General features: G+C 45.6%; 2 protein-coding genes across 3 annotated transcripts; both read right to left on the bottom strand.

The window, feature by feature from the left end:
- Positions 1–4,009: 4,009 nt before the first annotated feature.
- LOC109735363 (actin-related protein 2/3 complex subunit 3) lies at positions 4,010–6,969 on the bottom strand. 2 transcript variants are annotated; one of them, XM_020294575.4, is made up of 6 exons: positions 6,773–6,969; positions 6,092–6,169; positions 5,846–6,001; positions 4,974–5,082; positions 4,613–4,882; positions 4,010–4,351 (listed from the first exon to the last, which is right to left on the bottom strand). In XM_020294575.4, the coding sequence occupies exons 3-6, from the start codon at positions 5,846–5,848 to the stop codon at positions 4,209–4,211; spliced, it is 525 nt and encodes a 174-aa protein (XP_020150164.1). In that variant the 5' UTR covers positions 5,849–6,001; positions 6,092–6,169; positions 6,773–6,969; the 3' UTR covers positions 4,010–4,208. The 2 variants fall into 2 exon arrangements, with proteins under 2 accessions (XP_020150164.1, XP_045087032.1); XM_045231097.2 differs by having other exon boundaries at positions 5,846–5,929; positions 6,773–6,908.
- A 2,177-nt stretch (positions 6,970–9,146) lies between these two features.
- On the bottom strand, positions 9,147–10,536 carry LOC141027532 (uncharacterized). The gene is made up of 3 exons (XM_073504600.1): positions 9,601–10,536; positions 9,408–9,511; positions 9,147–9,216 (listed from the first exon to the last, which is right to left on the bottom strand). Exons 1-3 carry the CDS (start codon positions 10,534–10,536, stop codon positions 9,147–9,149), a joined length of 1,110 nt encoding a protein of 369 aa, XP_073360701.1.
- Positions 10,537–26,343: the final 15,807 nt, after the last annotated feature.

The raw sequence follows: 26,343 nt of genomic DNA, 5'->3' as shown, positions 1-26,343 counted from the left end.
GTCTCTAGGAAATAGCATGTGAACTAAATAACTCATGCCAAACCGATGTGTCAATAAATTTCAGATGACACAACTAATTTCAGGTAATTTATAGAGTCTCCTTTTGTTGTTGAATACAAATGCTAAACAGAAGGGCTTCTGTTTAGTGTATATATATATATATATATATATATATATATATATAGATATATATATATATATATATAGACACACACACACACATATGCTCAGCCAGGCTATATAATTGACGCCTTGACTTTAGGTTTCAAAAAACTTGCAGGGACTAACAATTACATCTTATTTTCATCTAGAAGCATACTAATCATGCATGCATAGTGTATACTCACCAGGTCTAAGATAAAAACACACAATCTGATGTTCGCGTCCTTCGAACACGTTGATCTCCACTTCTTCAAGAGCAGTCAAGGAGATAGTTTGGGATCTCCACTTTGTGGGCTCACATGGACAATCTGGTGGGCACCTTTGTTCCACCTAAAGCCACAAATTATATGTGAATTGCTTACTGCATTGTATTATTGAGATAAATAATCAGAGCCAAGAACTACCATTGATTTCTGTAGGACGATCTTAAGCCTCTGCGTAGCACAACGAATTCGATCCATCCCAAGGAGATGAAACACAAATGCTCCAAAAATATGCCCCCGTGTTTTAGCTCCAACTCCAAAACAGAGAAGGCAATAACCATATGCCTCTCAATCTCCTGCATAAAGTTGCCCGCTTCACCGTAGAAAATACAGGGGCTCTGCAAAAGCAACTTGGTAGTATATAGTATTATCATTCACAAAATACAGTTTATAGCTACCTCGCAAAAAAAAATACAGTTTATAGCTTGCAGTAAATTGAGCAGAAGAGGGGACGCACGGTACATGCATGAATGTGCAGCGATTGGAGTTGCCCTTGTGTCTCTGCCGTTTGCAGCCTCAGGTGCTCGAGCCGCCAAAGACCAAAGGCAATAGACCGCTCGGCTCGATATAGCGGCAGTTCCACGAGACCTCCTCCAACATTGGTGCCAAAACCGAGATGCTGACCTCGGACTCCACCGTTAAGCACATGGTGAATTGCTTAAGCGAGGGGGCAACGATGTCGACAGAGTGTGTCCATGATTTCTCAGTGTCCACGATAAGCTCTTGCAGCGAATCCGAGTGTACCGTCAGGTGTTTGCGGGAGCAACTAGTTAACGAGCGCTCTTTCGGGAGCCTCGCAACGATCAGCGTCATTTGGCACGCTCTCAGCCATTCGCCACGTGTCGCGCTCTAGGCGCTCTCTCTGGATTTTGTTTTTTTTTCCACACGTGTTTTCGGCTTTTTAAACGGTTTTTTTTACGTTCTGATTTTTCACCGGTCTTCCTTAGCTTTTTGATAAAAAATTGAAACAAAAAATTTTGCACGAAAGAACGCGTATTTTTTCCTTCCGCGAGAGGCACGGTTGTGCTTTCACGACCGTGCCTCTCGGAAACGAAAAAAACGTGTTTTCTGGTTTTTTTCCCTTTCGCAAGAGTCACGGTTTTGCTTCCGCGAGAGTCACGGCCGTGCCTCTCGGAAACGAAAAAAAACGCGCTTTCTTTTTTTTCTTTCGTGAGAGTCACGGTTTTGCTTCTGCGAGAGGCACGGTTGCGCTTTAGCGAGAGTCATGGCCGTGCCTCTCGGAAACGAAAAAAACGTGTTTTCTATTTTTTTTCCTTCGCGAGAGTCACGGTTTTGCTTCCGCGAGAGGCACGGTTGTGCTTTCGCGAGAGTCACGGCCGTGCCTCTTGGAAACGAAAAAAAACGCGTTTTCTGTTTCTTTTTCTTTCACGAGAGTCACGGTTTTGCTTCCGCGAGAGGCACGGTTGTGCTTTCGCGAGAGTCACGGCCGTGCCTCCTCGGAAACGGAAAAAACGCGTTTTCTCTTCTTTTTTTTCCGCGAGAGTCACGGTTTTGCTTCCGCGAGAGGCACGGTTGTGATTTCGTGAGAGACACGAGTGTGCCTTTTTCGGAAAGGGAAAAACCCATGCTCCCGGTTCGGTTTTTTCGTCCGGGTTTTTTTGTGAAAAAAAGTTCGTCAAAACCTATCAACATGAGATCTAGTTTTGAAGATCTCGACGCGAGGAATCTAACGGTGAAAGCGGTTCGAGATTTGGATGCACGATTTGAGAGATAAAATGTTTTGAATAAATGAATCTACGAAAAAAGGGAAAACTCCCAGGTTGCGACAAGTGGTATGCTGCATGTGCGCCACTTGTCACAACCAGGGAAGTAGGAGTGATCTTTGCAACGAGTACCCCTCAACTAGTGATTTTGGGTGTTTGCTGCAATTGAGATACCAATAAGTGCTCCAGTGGGTTGGTGGGGCCCGACATAGATAGAACGCCCCACCCACCGGGCCCTACATGCCTTCTTCCTATGAAAAAGAAAACAAAAAATAAAGCCCAGATTAAGTTATGACTAGTAAAAGCCCAGTTTTTATATGCGACTAATAAACATTGGTCTTTTGCACGACAAAATTGCCATGATCTTTCGCCATTCTATGGAAAAACTTGCCATGTTCAAGTTTATGTTTTAAAAAATGGCGCAAAAAAGGAAGAAAGCCATGGCAATCTGCGTCTTTACACTACAAGAAGTTTCCATCACTACGAAGTTTACGGGGCTGTTTGGTTTTAGGACTAGCATTGCCACACATTTTTGCCAAGCTTGTCTATAGTTCATCAAAATGAGAGCCACAAGTTGGCAAGCCTAAGGGAATCTTGCCACACTTTTTGTTTGTATGACATGTGGGGCCCAAGTATGGCTTGCCTAAGGTGTGGCTTGAACCAAACACTCACCTAAGTTGGTCAAACTTGCCTAACCTTAGTTGTGGTAATCTTTGGCTAAGTTAGTCACAAACCAAACAGCCCATACACTACGAAAAAGTTGCCATGAAGTTTACATACATATAGATACAACATGGATACTAGGTGGCAAAAAAAATGAAGTTTACAATACGAAATTTGCCATCATGGCAACAATGCGGTGAAAAGTGTTCTCTCTAGACATATAGAAAAATTTGAAAAAAAATTGGAGAAAACATCTTAAGTTGTAATGATAGCATACATGTAATCGGCATGGCAAAACAATTTCAAAGGATCGAAAACTTTTTGCCATGGCAAAACAAATTTGAAAGAACAGACTTGCCGTGTTCTCAGACTAATTTGTAAAGACCATGCCAAACATTCCTCGGATGGACATGGCATAAAGACACAACGAACCATGGCAAAAAAAATGCATTTAGTTGCCGTGGAAAAAAAACACAGCTATAAACAAACACTGATTTTAGTTGCCATGGCAAGTTTGCCATGTTTTTGAGTATATTAGGTTGCCATTTTTTTTAACATCTTGAGTTGCCATGGCAAGTTTGCCATGTTTTTGAACATCTTAGTTAAAGAAGTTTACCATGTTTTTGTGCAACTTAATTTTAAAAAATTGCCATGTTTTTGCACATCCTTAGTTTGCCGTAGCAAGTTTGCAAATGGTTTCGAACATTTTAAGTCGCCATGGCAAGTTTGCCATGTTTTTGAACGTCTGTAAGTTTGCCATGTTTTTCAACATCTTAAGTTGTCGGAGCTTGCCATTAGCTCCACAAGCTCGGGGTCCGCTGTAAGAGGAGTTCTGAAGAACCGCCCCCTCCGTCGCCAAACTTTGTTTATTTGGTTATATAGTCCGTTCTTCATCGCGCATATGCACCAATTTTTCCAAAAAGGGGGGGAAGAAAAGTTTCGTGGATACAAATTGGGTTTTGCATCGTGTGTATAAAAATGACAGATGCAGTGCTTAAGGCTTTTAGTAGGGGATGGCACCTCTTTGGTGGTGGCGGTGGCGCTTGTCCAGGGAATAAAATTTCATCGAAGTATGAGACCTCAAAGTGTCTGCACACGCACGCAAACATCATCTGTTCTCTTTAAGAATTACCCTCTGTCACATACCGCATTCTTCGGAGATCATTCAGGACAATGCTCCATGATCATTCAGGATCATTTATGGGAATGCCTCAGCGGCGCACTTTATTAAATATCAATGAGAGTTTCATTCAGTGAAGGTGCATTGCAAGAAACTGTGTTCAGCAGGTGCATTGCAAGAAACTGTGCTTTACATCATCGTAGGAATAAATGTGCAAGCGCAATCAGGATTTACACAAACGCCTCTTAAGCTGTCACTTGATGATATGCTTACGCTCTAAAGGATGACAACGTTCATGAACTTCCTCTTTGCAAAAGCCAGCCACCATTTGTTTGGAGTGCCATTAGCTCTGTATGCGCAGTTGAGCAGCCTCCCGCTCGTTTCCTCCCTTATCTGCTTCAGATAGTTCCTCAGCAGTTCTGCATTGGAGAGGATCACAATCCATGGGAGTTAGAATATTCTGCTGTTAGATTTGGTCGGTGTCTACCAATTTATAGCTGATCTAGCCTACGGCTTAAATAAAGTACTACTGTTTGATTCTCTCTCAAGAAGTAAATTACGTGAAAAAATACCAAGCAAACAACTTATTACTTTTGCAGAGAACAGTTTAGCTTAGTTACTTTCACTAAAAGCATATGCACGTGCAAATATGCAATTGAAGTTGATGGAGCTTTATATACCTGCTTCCTCCCCAGATTGGGGGAGAGTGAAAAGTCCAGGAAAAGGAAACCCTGGTTCCCCAGGCACAGGAACTTTTTCCAACCCCAGGTTAATGATTGCCTTAGTTCCGACAGCCAGCGTCCGGCAGGTTTCTAGTCTTTTCAAGGCAATATTGATGTAAGATGTCAGATAGATGAGCAATTTGTCTGCTGGGCTTTTGACATGGAAGTTTTTGAAGAAAACATTTGCTCGGAAGAAAGTTATCGCTTCATCAACTATATCCGCCTTATCTGTAATAGCATCAACGTTAATAAGCAGTTCGACATGGTCATACAGGAATGGAAGTACATCATTATAAATGTGTATGATGTTGTACAGCACCTGAATCCGCGGCTGGGGCTGGGCCCTTTATATGAGTTTTTAGTGGAAGCAAAGGACACCCACAGGCTTTTGTGATCTCATCATCGTCAATGAAACTAGAGTGATAAACCTGTCCATGAGGGAGAAATGCATATGGTGCTCAGATATTGCATAGTTAATGTTAACCATGACCAAACTAGAACCAACAAAATTAGCATGGGAAACTAAAGCAAGCGGTGAGCACATTTGATAGCTATTTGCTACCATCGATATTACCTTTGTCAAATGCTTAAACCCATGAAAGGTGTTTCTAAAGGAGTAACTCTAACTGAAGTACTTTGACCAACAAGATTGATGTCACCTTATTACATTTCTCCTGTTTGGACTACCTTGACTGGTATTAGCAGAAGACATCATACAACTATATGGCTTTTAAGTTTAACTTGCAAATGGAAGTGTCATATAGCTTCATCAGAGGATGGGCAAACAAATAACAGTTGAGGTTGGTGGGGCGGAGCTCGCCTCCCCCCTCTAGTTATGTATTATGGATCGCAAACTGTGATGGTGTCAAACTAGAATTGTCTGGGCTCTACTTTAACATCAGCTTCCAGGACCTTCCCAAACATGCTCTGTTAAGTAACCAGAAAATATAAACAGGAATTTTGTAATGAGGTGCATTGCATACGTTAGTGTAGCAGTACCGGCTCCGGTAATGAAAAACAAAGCACGTAAAAAATAGGACCAATCTTTATGTGCCAACTTAACACTCAAAACAGAACTCCGCTTTCAATTTGGCATAATCAGACCCGTTGGCTGCCCAAATTCGGTGACAATAGCATCCAAGGAATAACAAATTAACAAGGTATGGAAGAAGAAGATGGCAAGTAACTCACCATGTCTATGAACGAGCGCCAGGTACGGTGCACCGCTGACAAACAAGGATCACCGCCTGCGTAGATCTCCTGAGTGACGTCTATCTGGAAACGAGGAAGGATGGGATTGAGGCCGGTTGCCGAGGAAGGAAGTTCGCCCTAGTACAGCAATGGAACCTAAACAAAACAGATAATAAGGCAACTGCATACTGGACTTGCATTTCAACGGACTGCATAGGAAAGCAGGAGTTTCAAGAAAGCACTTACAAAAGAAGACTGACTGGCTCTGAATAGTTTCCTCAGAAGCTGGCTAATGCCCCCTGTCGGCCGGCAGCAATTCAGGCTCTGCATCGAAGATACAAGCTGCGTTATAGAAAAACTTGGACTGTGTATGGTAATAACAAAAGGCAGCAGCAAGTAACAGATGCAAACTTGCAGGTAATAAACTGAATGATTGTGACTGCATTTACATCATCCAAGGCATCATACCAAAGAGGACTGAAAGGAAATCAAGGCACAATCAAGCCCAACAACCACACGGACGGATTCGCTGCAAAATGTTATCTTCACAACGTCAAGCCCGGTTCAGTTCTCGAATCAAAATCCGGGGCGGTTACTTGGGCATATATTCAGAGCAGAGCAGACACTGGCCCCAGGGCCAGGGCTGGCGGTAGGTACGATGACCTCCACACGAAATGGAAACAAGAAAAGGGCGAAGGCCAGATTCACCGACGTGTAGCAGGCGGCTGTTCGATCCACAGCCGGCAATCAACGAGCGTTAACCCCTGCCCCGGGAGATCTAACCCGAGACGCGGGATTGGTAAGAGAGGGTAGGAGTGCAGGGGGACCCGGACCGTATCGCCGGCGCGCAGCCCCGCGACGACCGGAGCACATGAGCAGATCGGAATATTGCTGAAAGGGGGAGGGAGCGGGTGGAGAGGCGCTTACCGCAGTTGACGATTGGGGGCGGGCTTGACAGGGGGGCGAGGCGGGCTCCGGCGAGCGGCGGCGCGCGGGGGTGGGGGTGGGAGGGGGATCCGTGGATGGAGACGCAGGCGTTTTCTTTTTTTTTTTTTTTAGAGAGAGAAGAAGAAGAAGAAGAAGAGAAAGGCGCAGGCCATTTGCTTGCCCGCCCTTGGGCAGTCGGTGCTTTTTCCCCTAATAATGAGATTTTGGTGTTATTTTTCACGGTTGACCCAAGCGAAGGGCTCGCCGGTGAAGCTTGGAGGGGAGAGTTTGTCTAGTCGCCTAGAGTTATCGGAGGAAAAAATTTGTTTTTCCTTGAACACGTGTTAATTATATAGTAGTTCTGATCTCACATGATGTACTTCTTTTCTTTTCTTTCTATTTTTTCATAATTTAGGAGAAACCTGGCTTGGTTTTACAACATGTCTGAATAGGTTAATTCCTGTTGATGACTCTAGAATCTCTATGAAAAGGTTTTGAAAATTACACTCCAATGTGCTTGGAATGCCTTTGAAATTTATGTTATATGTATTTTCGTGAGGTATGCCGGCCGGGGCATATGAAAATCAACTAGATTTGTTCGTAGTGCCTGTTGAGTGATTCTGATATTCGTCAAAATATGGCTGGATTGGTTGAAACTTGCTTGAAATGCCCGCTAAATGTATCCAAAATTAATTGAAGTACGAATGGTCTGATTTTTCTAGCGAAACCTGGTTCAAAAATTTAAAAATCTTTTTTCTGAAATGGGAATGGACAAATGGCGGGTTTAAAGAATTGTCTGGGATGTTTGTTGCGTGTGCTTAGCTATTATGGAAGTTGAGTGAATTATCTGATACATTTGTTCAATCTGCATGAAATGTTTGAAATGCATAGTCGAATGTATCTAAAGATAATCGAAATGTGATTGAATGTTTTAGGCAAATACATTCAAACTTGAGTGGAATTATTTGTGAGACTTGTAAAAATGACTGAAAATTGAGGAACCGTGTTTGAGTTGCTTCCAAGTCAAACTCACACTCAGCTATGCTGTTGGATATTCCCTGCAATTTCGTCGACAATCTTTCAAAAAAATAAAGAAGGCAAATGCGTGCAAACCGAGAAGGCTTGAGTTTGTCGGGGACAGCCACCGTGACTTTACAAAGAGACCATATTCCCCAAAACATCAATAGCTACAATGAATACAGAGCATCATTGTTCATCATGCATGTGTAGTGATTTAGAAAAGAGAGAAAACAAAATGTTGCTCTCGTGTTATGAGAATTCAGCTGATCACATAGAGCTCATTTGGTTCGTGCAATCATCAAAACATAGATAACTTGGAGTGCATGACTGACACATGTTGATCAAAATATGTCACTTTGTGGATTGAGCATAGCCAAGAGCACAACGCTCCTAAAGCCAATAGTAGCGGTGCGCTACCAAAACAAAGCTTCACTTGAATGGTTGCAGGCTTCTACCAAACTAGGCAAAATCCTAAAACCAAATAATACTATAAGGAGTTGATTGTCATGGGAAAGGATGCTCTTCCCAATGCGCACCACCAATCCAAAAACTGGAGGATGAGAATCATGTCAACGGGCAATCTTGATTTTATGCATCGACTCTGCAAAATGAGACAAATGAAAACAAGCCCTAATCGGTGTAGACACATGCAAATGTATAGCCATAACATAAGCAAATATTGTTGCCAATGGAAAATACGAGCAAGCAAACTAAGTGTTGAATGTGATTAACTGGAATTTAATACAAAACCCGAAGGGTAATAAAATTCAGATGAGAAAACAAGCACCGGCTAATTTACAAACTCATTTTGGCTCCTAAATAAATATGCAAACAAGAAGGGCATAATACATAGAGGAGATTGCATATGACAAAAGGGCAACTAATTAAGTTAAGAAAGCTTGCATAAAAATCCAAAAATAATAATCCTAACTCTACACTTCAGCTTTCGTATGCATTGGTAAAGATGTTAGGGTGTGCTCACACAAACTCAGTAGTTATATATCATATTAGCTAATAAGTGAGATACATGTACACAACTAGACTTCGTAATTGGAATGTCAATTCCACATTTGAAGCACCCTAGAGATTTTTCATATCACGAAAAGCAATGTCAGCTTAACCTTTAGGCTTCGGCCAAACTTACCAGACATTAGATAAACATGGCACTTCACAGAAGGATATGCACGGAAGATGTTTTGTGCTATTTCGCATCCACCTTTCCTTGACCAGACTTCATGTGACAGATTCAAAGTCATTCCTTTAAGCTTTGGCGAACATTTGAGTATGAGTTTTAAGAAATCAAACTCATGATCTACTCCTTCAAAGCCATTGATCTCCACTTCTTCGAGAGTAGTCAGTGAGATGTTTTGGGTTCTCCAATTTGTGGGCGCACATGGACACTCTGGTTTGCATCCTTCTTGCACCTGAAACAAAAAAATAGATGTAAATTACCACATAATGTAATTTTTTCATGAATCACATAATGCATTTTTGAGATATGTAATCAGAGCTAATAATTACCGTTGTTCTCCATAAAAAAACCTTAAGCTTTTGCATAGCAGTGCCCATTAGATTAATCCCAAGAAGATGAAACACAAGCGCTCCAAAAACATGCCCCTTTGTTGTGAGATGTAGCTCTACAACAGAGAAGGCAACAACCATATGCTTCTCTATCTCTTGTGTAAAGTTGGCCAACTCATCATGGAAATTAGATGACAACTGGGAAACAATTTGGAAGGATACATATAATTCACAAAAAAACTGTTTAATATGAGTTTGCAGTAAACTGAATAGGAGAGGGGACACACCGCACAGACATCAATTTGGAGTGAAGGGAATTGTCCTTGTCTCTCAACTGGTGCCTGCAGCCTCAACAGTTGGAGTTGCCAAAGACCAAACACAATGGGCCATCTGGGTAACCAGTTCCATGACACCTTCTCCACCACTGGGGCCAAGAAGAAAATTTTGGACTCCTCCATTGTGGCAAAGGACATGGTAAATTTCTTAAGCATGGGGGCAACGATGTCTACATGGTCTATCCATGAATTCCCATCCACTACAATCTCCTGAAGTGACGGAGAGTGGATTGTCAGGTCGTGCTCATGTATGCCAACACGCTTGAGGTGGAGCGTGCGCAAGCGTGGGCAACATGAGAGCATGGCAACGATGTTGATGTAGCAGGATGATAGAGTCAACGTCTTGAGTGCGGTGAACTCGACACCGTTTGGCACACGACAGATGACGACGGGAAGTTCCATCGTGATCGAGGTGGCACGGTGGAAGCAAGGCAGATCCACGATATAGGGATTGATTATTTCCAAGGGGAGGCCAAAGATGACCTCCTTCGGCTCAAGTCGCGCTGCAGCATGGAGCAGCGAGGTTACATCGGGCTTGCGAAGCCCATGGAGGCGCCTTTGTTTCTTGGGGATGTGCCAGCCCTCCTTGGCAACATGGATCTCGAGGAGGGAAATCATGCTCGGGGGCCGAGGAATGTGGCCCATCGCCGCTTCGATCTTGGGGAAGGTGATGTTGAGGAAGACGATCTGTTGGAGGTGGGCCCAGAGGCCACGCCACCGGCGGGAGAGGGCGCTGGTGCGCGCGGCGGCGGCAATGCATCTGAGTCGGGCAAGGATGAGGAGGAGTAGGTCGGTAGGGAGAGCACTAATGTGGTCCGCTTCACTTCCTAAGGTATCGAGCAGTGGTTGGGAGGAACGCCGGCGACGATGCTCCCATCTCAACTCCATCAGATGTCCGCAGAAACTCCGATGTTCCCCTTCCATTCGAGCCAACGATGAGAGGATTCCTTTATACATACCTTCTCTAATAATGTGTTTCCCCATTTGGACCAGAAATAAATATTTCCTATTTGGCAAACGACATAAATTTTATCCCTAATTTCACACTTCGGCCAATTTTGGCAACTAATGATGGTATCTTCCCTATTTTACACATGGGCTAAATTCTATTGGTAATATGACACCTTTTGTCAATTTTGGCTACTAAGAATGTTAGATGAAAATTAGGTGTGCGCAAATAGGGACGATTTCTTTTTCCGGGGCCAAACAAGGAAGCACATTGTTAGAAATGACTAGCAAACTTGCACGCGTAACCCACATCTCCTGTAGTCCAAGTCCTGTCTTGTATGCAATAACGTGTCATGGGAACAACTTGCTCAAGCACTTCAGGTGAAGCCAAGGACGACCCGCTTGTTGGGGATATTACCACTGGGCGTAAACCGGCCAAGAGAGGCCGGGTTAACTTCATAAGTAGTTCATCTGTATCTGAAGCCCATGAAGACAGACGGTGACGCTTCATGAAGGCCCAGGGCCCAAAGCCGGTTTAAGGCATGTAGACACAAACCGGCATTGAGATGTAAACTTGTGTTGTAAGATATGCGTAGCAGAGACCGAGCCGGACATGATTATGAGCCGGCCTCGGAGTCTGTAAACCGACGGGCGTCAACCCATGTATATAAGGGGACGACCCGGCAGTGGTTCAGGGACAACAGACAACAACTCGAGACTCAGGCAAAGCATATTCGCTCCCTGGTCATCGAAACCCCATCAATTCCATCACAACTAGACGTAGGCTTTTACCTTCATCGAAGGGGCCGAACTAGTATAAAACTCTCTTGCGTCCCTTGTTCGCTTTAACCCCTTCGAGCTAATCGGTAGCGATGGCTCCACGACTAAGTCCTTTCTCTAGGACATCTGCCGTGACAAAACCACGACTCTGATAGTACCAAGGATCCCGAGTCTGACGATGACAAAATAGGGAAGGGAAAGAAGGGCGGCAACGCCAAGGGGCAGCACCACAACCCGGCGGGTCATGGAAATGGCGGCAAGCGTAAAGCGGACCATGGTTTAGACTTTGTGGCTAACACTAATACTCACGACAAGGGCCAACGGCGTAAGGGTAAACCGCCCCGGCGGAATGGAATGCCGAATCCTAATCCGGACCGTTTGTCGTATCTGTTGAACCAGCCCTGTCCAAAGCATGAGACGAAGGAGGAACCATCTACACACCTCTGGAAAGATTGTTATATCATGCAAGAGTTCAAAAATTCTGACTCTTTCTGGTATGATCATGGATCAGGAGGCGGTTCGGGCTTTGGCTCTCATGGGCCAGTTTATGGCGGAGGAAATTCCGGTTCTGGATTCCATGGCAATCAGGGCGGACATAACAATCAAAGTAATCAAGGTAACCAAGGTGGCTATAATCATCAGGGCAATCAGCAGCAGCAGCAGTCGGGTTACCAGAGCAACCCGAAGCAGGTGAATAGCGGACAGTATCATGTCTTCACCACTAGCTTGGACAAGCGCGATCAGAAGCTTCATAAATGGATGGTGAATGCCGTTGAACCGGCGGTGCCCCGTTATTTGCGCTGGTCCGAGCAGCCTATTGTGTGGAGTAGAGACGATCATCCACCCCGGGTTGACAATCCGGGTCATCTGGCTCTGGTGGTGGCACCTCAGGTGGGAGGTTATAAGTTCACTAAGGTACTCATGGATGGAGGGAGTAGTATCAATATCCTTTATTATGAAACTTTCCGTCGCATGGGGCTAACAGATAAAAATCTTAAACCGTCCAATACGGTGTTCCATGGTGTGGTGCCTGGTAAGTCGGCATATCCTGTTGGTAAGATAGCCCTGGAGGTGGCTTTTGGAGATGAGCATGACTCGAGATCAGAAACCTTGACCTTTGAAGTGGTGAAAATCAGAAGCCCGTATCATGCCCTATTTGGACGGCCAGCTTATGCCAAGTTTATGGCACAGCCTTGTTATGTTTATCTACAGCTCAAGATGCCGGGTCACAAGGGAACTATAACCGTGCATGGAAGCTGCAAGATTGCTCTGGAGTGTGAGGAAGGTGATGCGGCTTATGCTGAGTCGGTTTGTGCAATAGAGGAGTTGAAGTTTTACAAAGACAATGTTGATCCGGCAGATATGACTTCGTTGAAGAAACCAACTACGGAACATGATCCGACCCTGAAGTTTAAATCGGCTGATGAGACTAAACTTGTTGACTTCGTGCCTGGCGATTCGTCCAAGCAGTTTAGCATCAGCGCTAACTTGGATCCGAAATAGGAAAGCGCGCTCATCGAGTTCATCCATGAGAATCGGGACATCTTTGCATGGAAGCCTTCTGACATGCCTGGTGTACCGAGAGAACTCGCTGAGCACACCCTCAATGTTGATCCTAAGTATAAACCGGTCAAGCAGTTTTTCCGCCGGTTCAATGAAGAAAAGACGCAAAGCTATTGGAGAAGAAGTAGCCAGGCTCTTGGCGGCTGGATTTATCGTTGAAGTATTCCATCCTGAGTGGTTGGCTAATCCGGTGCTGGTCCTCAAGAAGAATGGCACTTGGCATATGTGTGTGGACTACACAGATCTCAACAAAGCTTGTCCAGTAGATCCTTTTGCCCTCCCCCGTATTGATCAGATTATTGATGCTACAGCGGGTGTGAGCGGTTAAGTTTTTTGGATGCATATTCTGGTTATCATCAGATCAAAATGGCAGTTAAGGACCAGGAGAAGACGGCCTTCATAACTCCCTTTGGAGCCTTCTGCTATGTGTCCATGCCCTTTGGGCTCAAGAGTGCACACGCAACTTATCAACGGTGTGTGCAGAATTGTCTTCATAAACAGATCGGCCGCAATGTTCACGCCTATGTGGATGATATTGTGGTGAAATCAAGGAAAAAGGAGACATTGATTGATGACTTGAAGGAAACCTTTGATAACCTGTGGGTTTATAAAATGATGCTTAATCCAGCCAAGTGCGTTTTTGGTGTACCTGCAGGCAAGCTCTTGGGTTTTTTGGTGTCTAACAGGGGCATTGAAGCTAATCCGGAAAAGATCAAGGCCATCACCTCCTTGGCTAAACCAAAGTGTATCAATGATGTTCAACGCCTAGCAGGCCGGATTGCCGCGTTGAGCCGGTTTGTCACTCGTCTTGGTGAGAAGGCCATTCCTTTGTATTAGATGCTGAAGAAAACGGATAACTTCGTCTGGAGTGATGCCGCTAATGAAGCATTTGAGGACTTAAAGCGGCAGCTAGCTAATCCGCCGATTCTCGCTGCTCCGGTTGATAAAGAACCGTTGCTGCTATATGTGGCAGCTAACGCTCGGGCCGTTAGTGTGGCTATTGTGGTGGAGCGCAAGGAGGCAGGAAAGGAATATCCGGTTCAGCGGCCGGTTTACTATATTAGTGAGGTACTCATTGAATCCAAGCAGAGGTACCCGCATTGGCAAAAATTGGTGTATGGGGTTTTCATGGCAAGCCGAAAGCTTAAGCAGTATTTCCAAGGTCATCCCATCACGGTGGTCAGCTCTGCTCCTTTGGGGGATATAATCCAGAATAGGGAGGCAACTGGTCGAATTGCTAAGTGGGCTATCGAGCTCGGGCCTCACGGGTTGAAATACATACCCCGAACGGCGATCAAATCTCAGGCACTTGTGGATTTCATCAATGATTGGACAGAATTACAAATGCCAGAAGAGAAGCCGGATCACACTTATTGGACTATTCATTTTGATGGGTCCAGGCAATAGGAGGGCTCGGGGGCTGGAGTCGTGTTAACTTCCCCACGAGGTGATAAGTTTTGTTATGTTCTCCGTTTAATGTTCCCTTGCACTAATAATGCAGCTGAATATGAGGCCTTACTCCATGGTCTACGGATGGCTAAGGAGATGAATCTCAGCCGAGTTAAATGCTTCGGTGACTCGGATCTGGTGGCTCAACAAGTGTCTGTCACTTGGGATTCCAAGGACCCACTAATGGCAGCATATCGTCATGAGGTGGATATTGTTGCAGGTCACTTCAAAGGTTATCAGGTGGATCATGTGGACCGGCGGAAGAATGAAGCGGCAGACGTTTTAAGCCGCGTGGGTTCCCAACGTAAACCGGTTCCACCTAATGTTTTCCTGGACGTTTTGCATAATCCGTCCGTCAAGCTCCCTGGTGAAGAGGATTTGGCTGTTGCTGATCCGGAGGCTCAGTTGGTGGCAGCTCTACATGTTATCCCGGATTGGACGGTTCCGTATCTGGCGTATACCAGGGCGAGTTACCAGAGGATGAAACTTTGGCCAGACAGATAACCTGGCGGTCCAAGTCCATGACTATTATCAATGGAGAGTTACATCATTACAGTGTGACAGGGGTGTTTCAACGCTGTGTATTGTTGGAAATATGCCCTAGAGGCAATAATAAATTGGTTATTATTATATTTCCTTGTTCATGATAATCGTTTATTATCCATGCTAGAATTGTATTGATAGGAAACTCAGATACATGTGTGGATACATAGACAACACCATGTCCCTAGTAAGCCTCTAGTTGACTAGCTCGTTGATCAATAGATGGTTACGGTTTCCTGACCATGGACATTGGATGTCGTTGATAACGGGATCACATCATTAGGAGAATGATGTGATGGACAAGACCCAATCCTAAGCCTAGCACAAGATCATGTAGTTCGTTTGCTAAGAGCTTTTCTAATGTCAAGTATCATTTCCTTAGACCATGAGATTGTGCAACTCCCGGATACCGTAGGAATGCTTTGGGTGTACCAAACGTCACAACGTAACCGGGTGGCTATGAAGGTGCACTACAGGTATATCCGAAAGTGTCTGTTGGGTTGGCACGAATCGAGACTGGGATTTGTCACTCCGTGTAAACGGAGAGGTATCTCTGGGCCCACTCGGTAGGACATCATCATAATGTGCACAATGTGACCAAGGAGTTGATCACGGGATGATGTGTTACGGAACGAGTAAAGAGACTTGCCGGTAACGAGATTGAACAAGGTATCGGGATACCGACGATCGAATCTCGGGCAAGTAACATACCGATAGACAAAGGGAATTGTATACGGGATTGATTGAATCCCCGACATCGTGGTTCATCCGATGAGATCATCGTGGAACATGTGGGAGCCAACATGGGTATCCAGATCCCGCTGTTGGTTATTGGCCGGAGAACGTCTTGGTCATGTCTGCATGGTTCCCGAACCCGTAGGGTCTACACACTTAAGGTTCAGTGACGCTAGGGTTATAGAGATATTAGTATGCGGTAACCCGAAAGTTGTTCGGAGTCCTAGATGAGATCCCGGACGTCACGAGGAGTTCCGGAATGGTCCGGAGGTAAAGATTTATATATGGGAAGTCTTATTTTGGTCGCCGGAAAAGTTTCGCGCATTATTGGTATTGTACCGGGAGTGCCGAAAGGGGTTCGGGGGTCCACCAGCCCCGGGGGGCCACATGGGCTGTAGGGGTGTGCGCCTTGGCCTATATGGGCCAAGGGCACCAGCCCCAAGAGGCCCATGCGCCAAGAGATAAGGGAAAGGGAGAGTCCTAAAGGGGGAAGGCACCTCCGAGGTGCCTTGGGGAGGATGGACTCCTCCCTGGTCGCACCCTTCCTTGGAGGAAGGGCCAAGGCTGCGCCCCCCCTCTCCCTTGGCCCTATATATAGTGGGGGGAAGGGAGGGCAGCAATACCCAAGCCCTGGCGCCTCCCTCTCCCTCCCGTGACACATCTCCCTCCTCCCGCAGCGCTTGGCGAAGCCCTGTTGGAATCCCGCTACTTCCACCACCAAGCCTTCGTGCTGCTGGATCTCCATCAACCTCTCCTTCCCCCTTGCTGGATCAAGAAGGAGGAGACGTCGCTGCTCCGTACGTGTGTTGAACGCGGAGGTGCCGTCCGTTCGGCGCTCGGTCATCGGTGATTTGGATCACGACGAGTACGACTCCATCAACCCCGTTCACTTGAACGCTTCCGCTCGCGATCTACAAGGGTATGTAGATGCACTCCTTCCCTCTCGTTGCTAGTAAACTCCTTAGATTGATCTTGGCGATGCGTAGAAAATTTTGAATTTCTGCTACGTTCCCCAACATGTATCTCCTGAGGAAGGCCGTGAAATTTTGCGTGAGATCAACGAAGGAGATTGTGGGCACCACGCCGGTTCAAAATCTTTGGTGGGCAAGGCGTTTCGTCACGATTTTTATTGGTTGATAGCTCATGCTGATGCTGAGGACTTGGTTAAAAGATGTGATGGCTGTCAGAAATTCTCACGGCATGCTCATGTACCAGCTCAAGAATTGAGGATGATTCCAATCACCTGGCCATTTGCAACTTGGGGGCTGGATATGGTTGGGCCTTTCAAGAGGTCCAAGGACAAGAAGACCCACCTTTTGGTGGCGGTTGATAAGTTCACAAAATGGGTGGAGGCAGAGCCAGTTAGTAAGTGTGATGCAGCCACGACAGTTCAATTCATCAAAAAGGTGATCTTCCGGTTTGGCTTTCCACACAACATTATAACAGACAATGGTACCAATCTGTCAAAGGGTGCCATGAAGGAGTTCTTTCAATGTGAGCACATCTGGCTTGACGTGTCATCAGTGGCTCACCCCCAGTCCAATGGTCAAGCGGAGAGGGCCAATCAAGAGATCTTGAGAGGCATCAAACCCCGGCTTATGGTTCCTTTGCAACGGACGCCGGGTTGTTGGGTTGAGGAGTTACCTTTAGTGTTATGGAGCATCAATACCACACCCAACAGATCGACAGGCTACACGCCTTTCTTCATGGTTTATGGAGCGGAAGCGGTTCTTCCTAGTGACATCCGTCATGACTCGCCTCATGTAGCGGCATATGTTGAAGCGGATAACGAGAAGGCACGGCAGGAAGCTCTTGATCTGTTAGATGAGGAGCGTGACATGGCGGCAGCCCGTTCGGCGATTTATCAGCAAGATCTGTGTCGTTATCATAGCCGCCGGGTTAGAACCAGAACCTTTCAAGAAGGAGATTTGGTGCTTCGACTCATCGAGGATCAGACGGATATGCACAAGCTATCCCCCCGTTGGGAAGGGCCTTTTGTGGTCAGTAAGGATTTGCACAATGGGTCGTACTACCTAATCGATGTTCGAGAGTGCAAAGACTCACGTAAATCGGAGGAGGAGACCAACCGGCCATGGAATATTGCTTATCTTCGGCCCTACTATACTTGAGCTACAGGCTCTGCTTATGTACATATTATGACATTGTATATATTATGATCAATATAATAAACTGGAACCTCAGCTAACGCGGGGTATCTGTTGTTTTCTTACATCACGTGTGGTTACATGGAGCTTACAAAGCGGCGTCCGGTTTACCCCGTGATTTAGCTTCTTAAAGCTTGATATCAGATCACTTGGGGGCTTGGTCGTATCCGAACCATAGCTACATCTCTTGATCGGCGCAATGCCACAACATCACTTGGGAGCATGGTCGAACCCGAACCATGACTACGCCTCTTGATCAGCGTAAAGCCACAGAATCACTTGGGGGCTTGGTCGTATCCGAACCATAGCCACGCCTCTTGATCGGCGTAATGCCACAGCATCACTTGGGAGCATGGTCGAACCCGAACCATGACTACGCCTCTTGATCGGCGTAAAGCCACAGAATCACTTGAGGGCTTGGTCGAACCCGAACCATAGCAATGCCTTTTGATCGGCGTAATGCCACAGCATCACTTGGGGGCTTGGTCGAACCCGAACCATAGCAACACCTCTTGATCAAATTTGGGGCCTGGCAGCCCATGAAAAGCCTCGACTACAACGGTTTTATTTGCCTTTTGCTAAGTTTCTTTTTCTTTTGCTAAGATTTGTGATGTTTTCAAACCAGTGTTTATCAACCCAGTTGGGCTGTCAACTACAAGTTGTCAGTACATGACCAAGTTATAATCCGGAGACTATCAGCCTGGTCTGGTTTTGACTCATAGTCACCAGTATGGAATAAGCCGGTGTTTATTACAACCCGGAACGGTTTTGTTGTAAACCGGCATTATATAACATGAGATACTTTTACTCCGGATTAAGGTTATGACCTTCATTACAAGGTTGGTCAGCTAACACTATGCCTAAAGGTCGCAGGTATCATATATTTCCATGCTTGGTTATCTTTTACAACCTTGGTTATAAAACTTGGTCATATATATAGTTGGGTATCCTGACCCGCCCGGTGGTAAACCGCCAGGGCATTTTAAGCTTTTTATCTGCAGGAACAATTGGAATAAATAGCTATGGATTATGAACATCATATCTCAAAGCATGGCGGATTAACACGCATCAGTTGCAGATAAATATGCACGAAGGCATAACAGACCAAGTGTTTTAACTAGCCTATTACAAGGCGTTTCAGTACTCAAATGAATAATTGTTTCTCAATAAACATTGCAGTATGGAAGGTTAAACCGGCCACCGGGTTATGATCACTGAGCAGCTTGACCTGACGGCTGCGGGTCATCCTGCACCGGTTCTTCTTCTTCGTCCCTACCCAGCGGCTGGAAGTCAACAGTTGTCCAGTCGATCCCATTGAAAGCTTGGAACACAGCTTCGTCGCTTATAAGGGTGGACGGTTCAATATCAGGGGCATAAGTGTGCTTACGGATTGGAGGGATCAGGCTTTGAGTTTCAAGAGCTGGTGCAGCAACCCGCTTGTTATTGATATCATAACTCGCCTGATAATGTGAAAGATCAGCTTCTTCAGCAAGTTGACAAGCCAGTGGACGTACTTCCCGGTTTATGGCGCGGAGATCTTCCGTGCAAAATTCTGATCCGTTCTCTTTCAAGCTTGGGTAGCCTTTAGCCACGTCCGTCGGATCAAGATCAGGCACCCATGCTTTTGCCCGGTTTAGCGCGGTCAGAGCGCCAGCCCTTGCAGCAGACCTCTTCAGCTCTTCTATCCGGGCAGGCAGCATAGATAGCCTGTCTAAGGTATCCTTGATCAACTTCGGGGGTGGCTTATTGTGCGAAGCGGTGCAGATAATCCGTTGTGCGCCGGTATAAAGTTGCTCTATCAGCGTGTAGGCAGCTTTCAACTTCTTCTACACATCTGAGCCCAGATGGCTAATGCGGGTTCCTGTATCATTACAAACATCAGTAAACCGGCAACGCATGAGAGGATATGTTGAAAGCATAAAGGAAGGATGCTTACCAAACACAGCAGAGGTCATAGCATGCACTTGCCGCTTTACACCAGTCAGCTCATCAACCACCGGTTTAAGAGCGGCTTCTGCGTTTTCAGCCCTTTTTATCAAAGCGGCTTTTTCAGTCTCCCAATCCGCCCGCTCTTTGTTGAAGCCCTCTTTCAGTTTCTCCATAGCGCCTAGAGCGTGGGTCAACTCTTCCTCCGCTTTGGAGGCTTCAGATTGCTGGGTTTTGATGTTCTCCTGCAGATCAGTGGTTTGGCGTTCCTTCTTGCTCAGCTCCGCCTGTAAAGAGACAGATACATAATGAGTTGACAGTACATATTTGAAGTACCAAGCACATAACAAGTTATGCCCTTAGTACTTGGGGGCTAATGCATATTTGCGTTTACTCAGAAATTTTTACAAGTCCCAAACACAATACAAGTATTAAGCTTGGCACTTGGGGGCTAATGTGTGTTTGCTCAAAAAGCTGTTGATATAGGAATTCTTCTACAGTCCCGGTTCATCTTTATAAAGTTAAACCGGCCCTTGGGGACTATACCGGCGAAAGAGAATTATGGCAAATTATAAGGAACCGGTTCATCTTAACAAGGTAATCCGGTTCCTGGAGGCTAAATAGGCAAGGTTAAGTTATGACAAAAGTCCCGGTTTAGATTGGTATCATAAACCGTCACTTGGGAGCTACTACGAGTCGATGAACTGCAATTGGACAAAGGATAAAAATAGTAGTTACCTCATATCGCTCCTTCATCAAGTTTACCAAACTAGCTTCATAGTCACGACTGGTATACAGACGGTTCAAGAAGCCAGAGTGAATAGCTTGAACATTGAGGTTGGCGAAGCTTGATAAATCGGCATTCCATTTGCCTTTGCCGATAGTAGAGAGATCATCCTTGGCAGTATGCTTTGACAAAGCTATAGGGTTGCCTGGAGTGGAGTGGCCAGTGCCAGTAATCATAACATCATCATCTTGTTCATCCGCAGCTCTTGCCGGAGTTGGCGGCTTATCAGTGTCCTTCGTTGGACTGGCCGGTTTGTCACCAGTTCGAACAGGGCTGGTTGGCCGGTCTGCATGACTTGTAGTATCAACTTGCACTTGTTCAGCAAGGAAATCATGGTCTTGAAGCGGCGGATCGTGAAGCATGGCGTCAACATCGGTTTCTTCCAGATCTGGAGTTGTTTCCGGTTCAGCAGCTACATTATCGTTAGCCGGTTTGTTCAACCGAGCTTTCTTGCTGGGTCTTGGCTTGGCGCTGCGAAAAGATAAGACATAAGGATCAGTACAGTATGAAAAGATAACATATCAAGAATAAAGACATGTGCATAACTCACCCAGGAACTGTTTTGAGAGGTGGAAGCTATGTGGCCGAAGACTCGCCAGAGGATGAGTGAGAAGTGCCCAGGTTAAGAGGCTGGCGAAAACAACCTGCTTTTGGGCATGAAGTATCAATGGGATAAGAGACCTCTGATCGGCGTTTCCGAACCGGACTGTTCGGTAAACTGGCGGAGGTAACTACCTGGCCACTGTGCCGGGTTGTACGGCGAGCTTCGTGCTGCTGCGTCTTCAAAAGAAAGTTTGGATCCAAATAAGCAAGAGGGTGAGAAAATTTTACTTTCCGGTTTGCTTGACAGATTTTTTATGTTGGCAGAGGATCTGAATCGGAGGAAAGAATAGTTACCTCTACGTCCTCAGCGTGACTGCCTTCAGCGTCGTCCTAATAATAACCATTGTCAATGAGATGTACGAAAAATGAACCAAGAGAGTCAAGTTCTACCTCTGATTCCGGATTACGCACATTGTCATCAACTGGTAGATCGGAGGATGCAGTGGTCCTTCTTTTGGCAGGTTTTTTAACAACCTTGGTCTTTGGACGAACTGGCTTGACCGGTTTGTCTTGCGGCTTCGCCGGTTTGTCTTGTGATGGTTTCTTGTTCTAGAACGGATCATCACCCTGTCAGAAAAATAATCAAACTTTCAGAGGGTATTTGGACAGAAGCAAATTCAGATACAAAGGATTATATGATTCTTACAGCTGGTGGTTTATTGAAGGTGCAGAAAGGGAGTAGCCCGGTTTGGGCACAGACGGCCTCCGGTTCGTTCAGTATTTTCTTTACAGCCTCAGTGACTTCGTCATCTGTAAGCTGAATGTCAATGTGCCGCTGAGCATACTTCAAACTCCCCGTGTACTCACACATCAAACCGGGGCGCCGTCTTAAGGGCAGAATGCTCCAGCTTATCCAGCAACGAGCAAGATCAACTCCTGTCAAACCGTTCGCCATGAAGGCTCTAAGCTTTGATAGTTGGGGAGCATAGTTGGCCCGTTCTCTTGCTGTCAGCCTCTGAGGAAACGGGTGTGTGTTGCTCAGGCGTTCAGGGCGGTAACCTAGCAGGGGGTTTCATCAGATGGAGAGGTATCCATGCAGTAAAACCAAGTTTGGTTCCACTCTTTGGGGTGACTGTGGAGTTTGGGATGGGGGAAGGTGACTTCTTTCCTCTTCTGAACCGCCATTCCGCCCAATTCTGTATTGGGTCCATCTGAGAACTCGGTGCGACGGTTTAAATGAAAGAAATCCCTAAACAGTTCGACTGTAGGTTCCTCTTGCAGATAAGCTTCACAGAATACTTGGAAGTGGCAAATATTGGTAACAGAGTTGGGACCGATGTCTTGAGGGCGCAGCTGAAAATTGGCTAGCACATCTCGGAAATTTTTTGAACCGGGAGGGCTAAAACTGTTGGGGAACGTAGTAATTTCAAAAAAATTCTACGCACACGCAAGATCATGGTGATGCATAGCAACGAGAGGAGAGAGTGTTGTCCACGTACCCTCGTAGACCGAAAGCGGAAGCGTTAACACAACGCGGTTGATGTAGTCGTACGTCTTCACGATCCGACCGATCAAGTACCGAACGCACGGCACCTCCGAGTTCAGCACACGTTCAGCTCGACGACGTCCCTCGAACTCCGATCCAGCCGAGTATTGAGGGAGAGTTTCGTCAGCACGACGGCGTGGTGACAATGATGATGTTCTACCGACGCAGGGCTTCGCCTAAGCACCGCTACGATATTATCGAGGTGTAATATGGTGGAGGGGGGCACCGCACACGGCTAAGAGATCAATGATCAATTGTGTGTCTAGAGGTGCCCCCCTGCCCCCGTATATATAGGAGCAAGGGGGGGTTCGGCCAACCAAGGGGAGAGGCGCGCCAGGAGGAGTCCTACTCCTACCGGGAGTAGGACTACCGGGAGTAGGACTCCCCCCCTTTTCCATGTTGGACTAGGAGAGAGAGGGGGAAGAGGTGGAGGGGAGGCAGGAAAGGGGGGGCGCCGCCCCCCTCTCCTTGTCCTATTCGGATTGGGGGGGGGAGGGGCGTGCGGCCCTGTCCTGGCCTCCTCTCCTCTCTTCCACCTAGGCCCACTAAGGCCCATTAAGTTACCGGGGGGTTCCGGTAACCTCCCGGTACTCCGGAAAAATCCCGATTTCACCCGGAACACTTCCGATGTCCAAACATAGGCTTCCAATATATCAATCTTTATGTCTCGACCATTTCGAGACTCCTCGTCATGTCCGTGATCACATCCGGGACTCCGAACAACCTTCGGTACATCAAAACATATAAACTCATAATATAACTGTCATCGTAACGTTAAGCGTGCGGACCCTACGGGTTCGAGAACTATGTAGGCATGACCGAGACACCTCTCCGATCAATAACCAATAGCGGAACCTGTATGCTCATATTGGTTCCCACATATTCTACGAAGATCTTTATCGGTCAGACCGCATAACAACATACGTTGTTCCCTTTGTCATCGGTATGTTACTTGCCCGAGATTCGATCGTCGGTATCTCGATACCTAGTTCAATCTCGTTACCGTCAAGTCTCTTTACTCGTTCCGTAATACATCATCCCACAACTAACTCATTAGTCACAATGCTTGCAAGGCTTATAGTGATGTGTATTACTGAGTGGGCCCAGAGATACCTCTCCAACAATCGGAGTGACAAATCCTAATCTCGAAATACGCCAACCCAACAAGTACCTTTGGAGACACCTGTAGAGCACCTTTATAATCACCCAGTTACGTTGTGACGTTTGGTAGCACACAAAGTGTTCCTCCGGTAAACGGGAGTTGCATAATCTCATAGTCATAGGAACATGTATAAGTCATGAAGAAAGCAATAGCAACATACTAAACGATCGAGTGCTAAGCTAACGGAATGGGTCAAGTCAATCACATCATTCTCCTAATGATGTGATCCCATTAATCAAATGACAACTCATGTCTATGGCTAGGAAACATAACCATCTTTGATCAACGAGCTAGTCAAGTAGAGGCATACTAGTGACACTCTGTTTGTCTATGTATTCACACATGTATTATGTTTCCGGTTAATACAATTCTAGCATGAATAATAAACATTTATCATGATATAAGGAAATAAATAATAACTTTATTATTGCCTCTAGGGCATATTTCCTTCAGTCTCCCACTTGCACTAGAGTCAATAATCAAGATTACATAGTAATGATTCTTACACCCATGGAGTCTTGGTGCTGATCATGTTTTGCTCGTGGAAGAGGCTTAGTCAACGGGTCTGCAACATTCAGATCCGTATGTATCTTGCAAATTTCTATGTCTCCCACCTGGACTAAATCCCGGATGGAATTGAAGCGTCTTTTGATGTGCTTGGTTCTCTTGTGAAATTTGGATTCCTTTGCTAAGGCAATTGCACGAGTATTGTCACAAAAGATTTTCATTGGTCTCGATGCACTAGGTATGACACCTAGATCGGATATGAACTCCTTCATCCAGACTCCTTCATTTGCTGCTTCCGAAGCAGCTATGTACTCCGCTTCACACGTAGATCCCGCCACGACACTTTGCTTAGAACTGCACCAACTGACAACTCCACCATTCAATGTAAACACGTATCCGGTTTGCGATTTAGAATCGTCCGGATCAGTATCAAAGCTTGCATCAACGTAACCATTTACGATGAGCTCTTTTTCACCTCCATAAACGAGAAACATATCCTTAGTCCTTTTCAGGTATTTCAGAATGTTCTTGACCGCTGTCCAGTGATCCACTCCTGGATTACTTTGGTACCTCCCTGCTAAACTTATAGCAAGGCACACATCAGGTCTGGTACACAGCATTGCATACATGATAGAGCCTATGGCTGAAGCATAGGGAACATCTTTCATCTTCTCTCTATCTTCTGCAGTGGTCGGGCATTGAGTCTTACTCAATCTCACACCTTGTAGTACAGGCAAGAACCCTTTCTTTGCTTGATCCATTTTGAACTTCTTCAAAACTTTGTCAAGGTATGTGCTTTGTGAAAGTCCAATTAAGCGTCTTGATCTATCTCTATAGATCTTGATGCCTAATATATATGCAGCTTCACCGAGGTCTTTCATTGAAAAACTCTTATTCAAGTATCCCTTTATGCTATCCAGAAATTCTATATCATTTCCAATTAGCAATATGTCATCCACATATAATATCAGAAATGCTACTGAGCTCCCACTCACTTTCTTGTAAATACAGGCTTCTCCAAAAGTCTGTATAAAACCAAATGCTTTGATCACACTATCAAAGCGTTTATTCCAACTCCGAGAGGCTTGCACCAGTCCATAAATGGATCGCCGGAGCTTGCACACTTTGTTAGCTCCCTTTGGATCGACAAAACCTTCCGGTTGCATCATATACAACTCTTCTTCCAGAAATCCATTCAGGAATGCAGTTTTGACATCCATTTGCCAAATTTCATAATCATAAAATGCGGCAATTGCTAACATGATTCGGACAGACTTGAGCATCGCTACGGGTGAGAAGGTCTCATCGTAGTCAATCCCTTGAACTTGTCGAAAACCTTTCGCAACAAGTCGAGCTTTATAGACAGTAACATTACCGTCAGCGTCAGTCTTCTTCTTGAAGATCCATTTATTTTCAATAGCTTGCCGATCATCGGGCAAGGTAACCAAAGTCCATACTTTGTTCTCATACACGGATCCCATCTCGGATTTCATGGCCTCAAGCCATTTTGCGGAATCTGGGCTCACCATCGCTTCTTCATAGTTCGTAGGTTCGTCATGGTCTAGTAACATAACCTCCAGAACAGGATTACCGTACCACTCTGGTGCGGATCTTAATCTGGTTGACCTACGAGGTTCAGTAATAACTTGATCTGAAGTTTCATGATCATTATCATTAACTTCCTCACTAATTGGTGTAGGCGTCGCAGAAACCGGTTTCTGTGATGATCTACTTTCCAATAAGGGAGCAGGTACATTTACCTCATCAAGTTCTACTTTCCTCCCACTCACTTCTTTTGAGAGAAACTTCTTCTCCAGAAAAATTCCGAATTTAGCAACAAAAGTTTTGCCTTCGGATTTGTGATAGAAGGTGTACCCAACAGTTTCCTTTGGGTATCCTATGAAGACACATTTCTCCGATTTGGGTTCGAGCTTATCAGGTTGAAGTTTTTTCACATAAGCATCACAGCCCCAAACTTTAAGAAACGACAACTTTGGTTTCTTGCCAAACCACAGTTCATAAGGCGTCGTCTCAATGGATT

The sequence above is a fragment of the Aegilops tauschii genome, chromosome 7 (genome assembly GCF_002575655.3).
Source record: "Aegilops tauschii subsp. strangulata cultivar AL8/78 chromosome 7, Aet v6.0, whole genome shotgun sequence".
NCBI classification, from domain to species: domain Eukaryota; kingdom Viridiplantae; phylum Streptophyta; class Magnoliopsida; order Poales; family Poaceae; genus Aegilops; species Aegilops tauschii.
The sequence above is the reverse complement of the archived record's forward strand: the minus strand, read 5'-3'. Positions and strand labels throughout refer to the sequence as shown.

What these genes read in the sequence shown, in the direction of transcription:
- LOC109735363 (XM_020294575.4), bottom strand. An exon ending in AGCCCCAGCCGCGGATTCAG is followed by an intron (nt 4,883 to 4,973) that starts GTGCTGTACAAC and finishes ATGCTATTACAG; the next exon opens with ATAAGGCGGATATAGTTGAT. An exon ending in CCAATCTGGGGAGGAAGCAG is followed by an intron (nt 4,352 to 4,612) that starts GTATATAAAGCT and finishes TCTCCAATGCAG; the next exon opens with AACTGCTGAGGAACTATCTG.
- LOC141027532 (XM_073504600.1), bottom strand. Translation starts at nt 10,536, where the DNA reads ATGGAGTTGAGATGGGAGCATCGTCGCCGGCGTTCCTCCCAACCACTG. An exon ending in TCCAAATTGATGTCTGTGCG is followed by an intron (nt 9,512 to 9,600) that starts GTGTGTCCCCTC and finishes ATTGTTTCCCAG; the next exon opens with TTGTCATCTAATTTCCATGA. An exon ending in CTACATCTCACAACAAAGGG is followed by an intron (nt 9,217 to 9,407) that starts GCATGTTTTTGG and finishes TTTTTGTTTCAG; the next exon opens with GTGCAAGAAGGATGCAAACC.